The 9,891-nt window shown below is 44.6% G+C and overlaps 1 protein-coding gene across 1 annotated transcript; it reads left to right on the forward strand.

The window, feature by feature from the left end:
- Positions 1-6,412: 6,412 nt before the first annotated feature.
- On the forward strand, positions 6,413-6,841 carry LOC141685460 (uncharacterized). Its single transcript, XM_074490559.1, has one exon. The coding sequence runs from the start codon at positions 6,413-6,415 to the stop codon at positions 6,839-6,841; it is 429 nt and encodes a 142-aa protein (XP_074346660.1).
- Positions 6,842-9,891: the final 3,050 nt, after the last annotated feature.

Consider the following 9,891-nt stretch of genomic DNA (forward strand, 5'->3'; position numbering starts at 1 on the left):
TAAAGGGTATGTAGGCACATTGAGAGGGTAAGAAGTTGAGAGCTGATAAGAGAGCCACCACTTACTCTGATCAATCTCAGCCTAAAACCACCACACACCGCTTGATTTTCCGGCGAAGAACCACCGTCATAGATCTTAATTCCGGCGAGAAACCTCAATCTTTGTTGTTACCAGATTCCTCCGTCAATAAATTGGCGCTAGAAGGAGGGGTGCTAATTAAGATCGTAAGCTTAGGAGGAAAAGATGTCTTACAATTGTGATGGAAGTTCTTATTATGGAAGTGATAGCATATCTGAAGGAGAAGGCGGGGGAGGCTACACTCGCCATGAACCCTACGTTCCCAGAAACATGGTGGATCCACTGAGAGCTCTGGATATAGGGGGACACCTCCGGTTCTCATCAGCAACGCTAATATCTTGGAGCAGTTGTACTGTATGGGGGATACTCTTAATAGTTTTCACTCAAGACTAAATACGGTGGAGCGTCGGAGAACGAGGAGAGGTCGTCGTTTTCCCCATCACGGCCACGCCGTGGGGAAAGCGCCAGTAGTTGAAGGAGATACCCAGGGCAGTGGAGAAAACCCGCGAATCTCTCCGCGGTGCTTGGAATATACTGATGATGTAGTGCCTATTGTGGAGCTTGTCGATGAGGATACTGATGGTAGGGAAAGGCCTCACCTTGGTAACCAGGTGGTGCCACACCCACATAGGTCTGGGCGTACGATGGACGAGCATCGTCGTGCGGAGAACACTCAGAATCAAGATGAGGAAGAAAGGGATTTTTCAACCTTGAAAAGAAGACTTGGCATAAGGTTGGAGGATGACGATTTGAGGGTGCTGCTGGTAGAATGGAAAAAGGAAGGATATGCTGGAGAAGCGAGGCCCCGTGATACAACGTGTGTGCCCCCTACATTCCAAAGGGATGACAGGGCGCGACACCACGAGCACGAGCGTGCCCCTCCGCGAGGAAGGCCCGGGAATTACTACTGGGGATATTAGAGGAATGGACGAGGAAGGATGAGATACCAATATGGAAGAACACCCTATAATGGTAGGAGAGATGGCACACCCTCTACTGAAGAAGCTCGTGTCGTTATTCCTGTACCTACGGGTAATGGAACCAGGGCGCGTCCTCATGACCAGGATGGCTGGTGAATTCAAGTAAGAGTGCCAAATAATGATGAAATTTTGCAACACGGTCAAGAGGAACCTCGCATGCGGGAAAATGTTTAAAATCAAGATGGTAACATACCACAACCTCAGGGTGAGGGGCGACGATATCCACCGCTACACCCGGGGGGTAATCAAGGGGAACCACAACAAATCGTGGAGCAACCCCAACAACCTAATGTTCAAACCATTCCTGGAGTAGGGATGTTTAAAGTGAACGATCTCAAGAGGTTGCTCAACCATCTTGAAGGAGGAAGAGTATCGGCAACAGCACAAACCCCTTCTCCTTTTGCTGCTGTTGTGAGGGAGGCGCAATTGTCGACAGGATACAAGAACACAACCAACGACTTGTGTTTTCATGGGAACTCTGACCCTGTGGAATTCCTGGGGTATTTCAACATTGAGATGGATTTATATCAAGTACCTGATTTGGCTCTATGTCGTCTTCTAGCGGCCTCTTTTAGAGAAGGCGCTCAGCAGTGGTTCTAGAAACTCGGTCCAGGTGTGATCACATCTTGGGAACAGATGAAAACTTTGTTTTTAACTCAATTCCAAGCTGCAGTGAAGTACACACCATCAGTTACCACATTGGCTAATATGAAACAGAAGGAAGGAGAAAGTTTAACCTCATACTTTAAAAGGTTCAATGCAGAATCCATTTTGGTAAGGGGCACAACTGATGAAACGCTGAAAATACTTCTTATAGCTGAACTGCTTGTGGGAACAGATTTCTGGAAGCACCTGCTAGGGAAAGACCATGTGTCGTTAGCTGACGTGCTTGCGCAGGCAGAAACATTCAAAGTAATTGAGCAGTTGTTTGCAGAAATAAAAAAGAATGATAACACCCATAACTCCAAGGGGCGAGCCAAGAGAAGAGATAGATCCTTGAGCCCAGATTATCGGCGGAATGCTAGAATCCCTAATAGGGTGAACACCGTGAACACGCGGAGAGAATGGAGCCCGCCATCGAACTATGAGAGAAGGGTCAACAATTATACCCCATTGGCAGCATCCATTGCTCATATCTCGAGGTAAATAAGGATAGAGAAATCTTCAAGAAACCAAACCGTCTAACTTCATGGCAGAGTAGAGACAAGAAGAAGTATTGTGATTACCATGAGTCTACCGGCCTTGACACCCACGAGTGTCATCACCTAAAAGATGAAATTGAGGAATTGATCTAGACTGGATACCTGGGAGAATGGATTGACAAGGTGAAACGACGCAGGGGAAGCGATGACAAGGGTAAGGATGAAAGACAGCCCCCGCGGGTGGAAGATGTTGAAAAAATAGCGGAAGTTAAGTTTCAGAGGGCTGGTAGTATCAGGGCAATTTTAGGAGGACACCCTTTTGTTGGTGATAGTAATAGAGTATTGGAAAGAAATGCGAGAGAGGCACGGCATCCGCCGCTCACCAACATTCATAGTTTGGAAGATAGACCCCCAAAAATATTCAAAGGGGAGTCAGCTGATATTACATTCAGGGAGAGAGAGTCGAGATGGGTACATCATCCCCACAATGATGCGCTGGTAATAACTATGCTTATCGGAGCAATGAACGTGCACCGGGTCTTCTTGGACAATGGGAGCTCTGCGAACATCCTGTATTACAGCACGTACAAAAAATTGGGTTTCCCGGATAGCGACATGTATTTTGAAGATGCACACGTCTATGGCTTTACTGGAGAAGTAGTAAGGGTTATGGGTTCAGTTAGGCTTCCCGTTATACTTGGGGAAGGAGCTTTGTCTGTCACTCAAATGATAGATTTCAAAGTGTTGGATCAGGATTCCGCGCACAACGTGTTGGTGGGAAGACCATGATTACGGGCATTCAGGGTGATAACCTCGATACATCACTTGATGATAAAGTTCCTGACACCTAACGGAGTAGGCAGTCTGAGAGGGTCGTAGTACGAGTCACGTGATTGCTATCACAAGGCCGTTAAGGAATTCTACAGGAGAAGGTACGAGGGAAAGGGTCTTCCATTTGAGGGTGCGGAGGACATCCATACAAAACCAAGTGGAGAGGTTCATGCCCACTATCTCATAGAAGGCCCCGAGAAGGAAGAAACCCACATCACCGGGAACTCTGTTTTGACGTTGGGGAATGTTTCGAGGATCTGTAGCGTGGAAGAAGTTGTGGTGAACCATGCAGAGGAGATCATGCAGAAGGAGGTTAACGGGGAAAAATTGGAAGGAAGAAGTGAGATTTTGCAAGGTCTCGAAAATAACTTCAAGGTGGATGCTCCTCAAAAAGAGGACGCGCCCTTGAAGAGTAAAAATGGAATTGAGGTTGATGCTCCTCCAAATGAGGACGCGCCCTCAGATGCAAGAGTGGAAGTCGAGGACCCCCGAGACTTTGATTTCGATTTGGATCCAAGGATCCCTATGCCCTCTGAAAAGACATGATCGGCTGAGGACACAATATTTATTCCGATCGACAAAGATGACCCAAACAAGGTTTTGAAAGTGGGATCCCAGTTAAGCGATGAAATGAGGGGAAGTCTCACCCGCTTCTTAATTGCAAATCTTGATGTCTTCGTATGGAGTCATTCAGACATGGTGGGAATCGACCCAGGAGTAATGTGTCACCGGTTAAATATCTTCCCGAATTGTACGGGCATACGTCAAAAATTCTGCCCGATGAGCGGGGAAAGGGCGATAGCATTAAAAGAAGAAGTAGACCGGTTGTTGAAGATGGGACTAATCAAAGAATCCTTCTATCCCGAATGGCTTGCAAATCCAGTACTTGTGAAAAAGCCGAACGGGAAGTGTAGGACATGTGTGGACTTCACAGATCTCAATAAGGCCTGTCCAAAGGATAGCTTCCCGCTCCCATGAATTGATCAGTTGGTTGACGCGACAGCAGGGCATGCCTTGCTGAGTTTTATGGATGCATACTCTGGTTACAATCAAATTCCGATGTATGGTCCCGATCAAGAACATACATCCTTCGTCACTGATAGGGGGTTATACTGTTACATAGGAATGCTGTTTAGTTTGATTAACGCTGGCGCAACCTACCAGCGGTTGGTAAACATGATGTTCAAGAACCAAATTGGGAGAACCATGGAGGTATATGTGGATGATATGCTGGTAAAGTCCAAGGCGGCAAATGACCATATCAAGCACCTGATGGAAATGTTTAACATTTTAAGGAGGTTTCGCATGAAGTTGAACCCACAAAAGTGTGTGTTCTGCGTGGAGTCGGGCTAGTTTCTCGGGTTTATCATCAACCACAGGGGAATTGAGGCCAACCCCGCAAAGATCAAGGCATTGTTGGATATGAAGTCACCCACCAATGTAAAACAGGTGCAGAGTTTAATTGGGAGGATTTCCGCGCTAAATAGATTTATTTCCAAGTCGTCCGATAGATGCAAGGAATTCTTCAAAGTTGTTAAGCTGATGGGGAAGGACTTCGTATGGACACTAGAATGTGAAGAGGCCTTTTGAAAGATCAAAGAACAACTGGGGAACCCTCCCATGTTATCAAAACCATTGGATGGGGAATCTCTAATACTGTACCTTACAGTGTCTGAGTATTCAGTCAGCGCAGTTCTGGTAAGAGAGGAAGATGGGCAGCAGTCACCAGTGTATTATGTGAGTAAGCGGTTGCACGATGCTGAAACTCGCTACACAAGCATGGAAAAGCTGGTTTATGCCCTGATTCTTGCATCAAGAAAATTACGGTCGTATTTCCAGGCCCATAGAGTTGAAGTCCGTACGGCATACCCGCTACGGCAAGTCCTTCACAAACCAGAGTCATCGGGAAGAATGCTGAAATAGGCTGTGGAGTTGGGACAGTTTGATTTGGAATATGTGCCCTGAACAGCGATTAAATGGCAGGCCTTAGCTGATTTCTTGTTGGAATTTGATTCTGAAATTGATGACAAAGCTTTGGTGATGCTACATCCACCTTATATTGAGGAGTCTTTGGAGGAGTTTCCACATCCCTGGTGGATCGTACATATGGATGGGGCAGTTAACAATGGAGGAGCAGGTGCGGGTATAGTACTCGTGTCTCCAGAAGGCCATCATCTGATGAGCGCAATTTATTTCAAGTTTTATGCAACAAATAATGATGCGGAGTATGAAGCATTGATTAATGGTCTAAAGATTGCTTTGGAAATGGGAGTGCGAAACCCAATTGCGAGGAGTGATTCAGAGCTGGTGGTGAATCAGGTGAACGGGGGATTTCAAGCACGAGGCCCACGAATAGAATTATACTTGAGATACATACAGCGCCTGATTAGACTGTTCAAAGAAGTTAGGTTGGAATATGTGCTGCAGGAGAAGAACAGTAACGTGGATGCTCTAGCAAAAATGGGGTCGCAACAAGAGGCTGTGTTGTTAGGATCTATACCCCTTGAGATCTAGGAGAATCCTAGTATCCCAGAGATAGAGGTCATGAAAGTGGATGGGGCTCCCAAGGAAATATGAATGACACCCATTCTCGCCTACATTCACAAGGGGACACTCCCCGAGGATAATTTTAAGGCTCGTCGACTCCGCTATCAGGTTGCAAGATATGTGATGTACGATGAAGTTTTGTACAAGAGACGGTTCAATCAACAGCTGCTTAGATGTGTTGATGAGGAAGAAGGAAATTACATCCCGAGGGAAGTACATGAAGGAATCTGTGGCAATCACTCGGGGGGTAGCTCGTTGGCGATGAAAGTTTTGCGCCAAGGATATTATTGGCCAACAATGAGATGGGATGCTGCAAATTTTGTCAGGGCATGTGATCGCTGCCAGCATTTTGCGAACTACTCATCTATGCCAGCAACGATCTTGACGTCTATGATAAGCCCGCGGCCATTTACCATGTGGGGGATAGATCTTATTGGGGAGTTGCCCAAGGCTAAAAGGGATGTCAAATATACGGTAGTCGCAACTGATTACTTTACTAAGTGGGCGGAGGCTATGCCGTTGGCAACCATCACGGCAAAGAAAATCAGAGATTTTGTATTTAACTCCATCGTGTGAAGGTTTAGAATCTCGTACAAGCTTGTATCTGACAACGGGAAGCAATTTGACAGCAAGGAGTTGCGACAACTGTGTGAGGATTTAAAAATTAAGAAGGAGTTTGCGGCGGTCTATAATCCTCAAAGCAATGGGCAGACATAAGCTGTGAATAAAATAATAAAGCATACCCTCAAATCCAAGCTGGAAGAGCACAAAGGAAATTGGCCTGAAGAACTCCCGAAAGTGATGTGGTCATACAACACTACACAACGATCTACTATGGGAGAAACTCCGTTTATGCTTACTTACGGCTATGAAGCTATGGTCCCCGTGGAAGTTGGTTCGGGATCGCTTTGCAGAGACCGTTACACAAAGGAGGATGCAGAGATTAATCAAAGGCTTCATTTGGATCTCTTGGAAGAAACAAGGGAAAATTCTCCGCTGAGGCTCGCAGGGTATCAGCAACTTGTCGCAAGGTATTATAACAAGAAGGTAAAGGGACAATTGCTGAAGGTAGGAGATTTGGTACTTAGGAAGGTGATGCCCAACATGAAGAACCCCCAATATGGAGTGTTTGGAGCTAATTGGGAAGGACCATACAAGATAAAGGCCATCTTGTGGAAAGGGACTTATCACCTTGAAGATATGGAAGGGAAGCTGGTCCCGCAAGCGTGGAACGCGGAATATCTCCGAAAGTATTATCAGTAAGGTGCGGCCTTAGCCCCTTACGTACCTCTTTCATTATATATTTAGGGCTATGCCCAGATCATAGACTAGAATTAAATAAATTCCTCCCAGCCTAGGGGGGTTGTGCATGTACTACTTACCTTAGAACTAGTTGAAGGGTCATTTTTTTGAATAAATTCCCTACAGAGCATAGTAGCCATGGGACTGGTGCACTTCTGACACCAGAGCGCATTATTAATGAAAAACTTTGAAAATTTTCCAAAGGGATGCTTATTTGTTGATTTACTAAGTTGTATGACGCGCCCTTGACATAGGGCGCGCCCTAATACGTTAAATGAGGTAGTGGCTGTCAAAAGGGACAGCAAAACTCAAGTGAAAATGAAATTAAGATGCATACTATTCTCAAGGATGCCCCCAAGTTATCTTGGTTGATGCTCCGACAGTTTTATGTTTCTTTAATAAAAAATTATTAAAAGAGAATATGCGTCTTTACTAAGGACACACCCCACACGCTCTGTCTTATTTATATGCACAAGTGCAGCATGATATCATGCTCGTTAAAAATACACTATCTAGACAACTCTATCCAGACGCGTCCAAATAGAAAGGACGCGCCCATTAATAACACCTGCTTAATATATGATAGTAGAAAGAACAACAATGTTCCAGAGGGGACCCGTCTTCCATAGGACGCGCCCATCTTTATGACAAAGTAGAGTTGATAAAGTAAAGATATGCATAAAGGTAAATTAACGAGAAAATACCATGAAAACGTGCCAGCAAATAAGGTTCAAAAGTAGTCATTACAATTTGCAAAGCTTCGAGGGGCCCGCACCCTTTAAGTAGTTCAAAAAATAACTTCATGAATAAACATAGGACACGTCCTAAGTAGGAGGTGCGTCCTGTGGCTTGTCTTGGTTGCCTGCAGGAGGAGGTTGAGTTTGAAGTGGAGAAGGAGCAGGAGACGCGTCCTCTTTATCCAAGCCTAGAAAAATTCTTTTACTCTTAATGGAATTCGCAGCCCTGATTCTGAAGTCATTGACCCATATCTGGGTATCTGCATCGAACTTTGAAAAAGTATACTCTGGGTCATTTACAATAAACCCAGAGCACCACTCTTCGAACCCAGCTGCGAAGCCATTCTGATAGACTAGTTTTTTCTCCTCTCTCCACCCATGCAGTTTGTCATCATTTAGAGTGTCAAGCTCCAGCTGTATGGTAGAATTCAGAGTGATAACACTCTTCATTGTTTTCTCCATAGAGGAGACACTACCTTCCAACACGGCTTTCTCCCCCTCAAGACGCGTCTTCTACTCCTCCAGGAATTTGATCTCAGCATCCTTTTCTTGGACAAGTAGATTAATGTACTTTTCCAGAGATTTTATCTTATCTTCAGCTTGGCTCTTTGCAGTGTCGGTGGCAGCAAGACGCGCCCTGAGCCTTGCAGACATATTAGCACTTTTCCTGGCGTGCAAGTGAAGCTCAGCTGCAGCCCTCACCATAGCCTCCTCTGTCTGTTGCTCTATCCTGAAAGTCCAGCCTCTAACTTCGTCTTCAGTAAAGTCGCCAGCTGAAGACGCGCTCAGATATCGAAGCACAAAGGATTGATCATCTGGCACTACTTTCTGACGTTTTGAGGGCGCGTCCTCCTCCTTCTTAGGGATGTCAAGCACAGTAGTGTCAATTATTTTTGGTGGAGGAGAAGGAGTTACAGCAGGAGTGGGGTCTTTAACCTTTGGATCAGACTTTGCAGGGGCCTGTTTCCTGGCCCTTAGCTTTTTGGAAGCTCCAATAGCAAATCCCTTTGGAAGAGAAGCCATATATGTGATATGAACATGGAAAGGTGTTAGTTGAATAAAGAAGATGCGTCCAGATAATAGGACGCACCCATATCATAATATAAAGATTCTACATGCATGCAGTTAAAGACATGTAAGTGCATGAAAATATGTCAAGTAAAATTAATGCAAATATATGAAAATGTATGTGTGAGTATGACGCGCCTTAAAGATATGACGTGTCCTACTTAAGAACATATTGGATATATGGAAAGACATAAGTAATATGTTAATAGCAGTCCCAGAATTTTATAAAGAGACGCACAGATATAAAGGAACATCTATAAGTCGGGTTAAGTTAAAGGGAAAAGGTAAGCATAAAAATGGCGTGTCATAGAGTCATGACGCGTCCTATACATAATAATTCCTTACCTTGCTCTAAGTCCACCTTTTTATTAATGTCTGGCTGAATAATTTTTGTGGCATGGAGCCCTTTGGATTTATCAGAGGCAGTGAGAATGGGCTTCCCATTATAAAAATCTCAAAATTTGTAGAAAGAACCCACTCGTGGGGACAAAACTCCTATTTTCTTCAAGTTCTCCTTAGTGATCATATCCTTGAGGTTGAAATGCTTCTCAGCATATTGCAATACCTTCACTGCTCTCTTTTTCTTCCTTCCTGTTAGCTCTTTCTGAGTCCTTTTATCTAGAGAAAAAAGTTGGAGGTTACAAAAAGAAAAGAGAGAAAGGGTTACAAAATGGAAGACGCGCCCTGAAAAAGAAGACGCGTCCTAGACATTGTGCTTACTCGGCTCTAGGTTGAAACGAACGCGCATCCTTTTAACATCATAAATGTAGAAAAATGGCTCCTTCCAGTCTCGTTCATGACTGATCTTACCTTCATTAAATCCCTTATTGTTGAGCCATTTGTTGACAACCAGAAAGTGCTACCCGGGAATGCATTTCCTGATGCTGTAGAAAAAGTAAACTCTTTCATTGAGGGTGCGCCCAATCCCAGGTTATGGTACATAATGTACAGAGCCCAAGCTAGCTTGTATGAGTTTGGGGACAGTTGGACTGGAGCCACATCATACCACTTCAAAATTTTCTTGATGTATGGATATAAGGGCGCGCTCATGTGACGCCCTCCAAATCCGGGGTCTAGATATGGGGGTCACTAGCCACTAAACTAAAATAAAATAATCACAGCGGAATAATATAATAAATATGACCCCTTTACCTACATTGGATCGATCACAGGTTATAGTATGGAACAGGCACTAATACAAACCAA

Source organism: Apium graveolens, chromosome 9 (assembly GCF_009905375.1).
Source record: "Apium graveolens cultivar Ventura chromosome 9, ASM990537v1, whole genome shotgun sequence".
NCBI classification, from domain to species: domain Eukaryota; kingdom Viridiplantae; phylum Streptophyta; class Magnoliopsida; order Apiales; family Apiaceae; genus Apium; species Apium graveolens.

Coding starts and splice junctions, on each gene's coding strand:
- LOC141685460 (XM_074490559.1), top strand. CDS start 6,413: ATGGGAGAAACTCCGTTTATGCTTACTTACGGCTATGAAGCTATGGTC.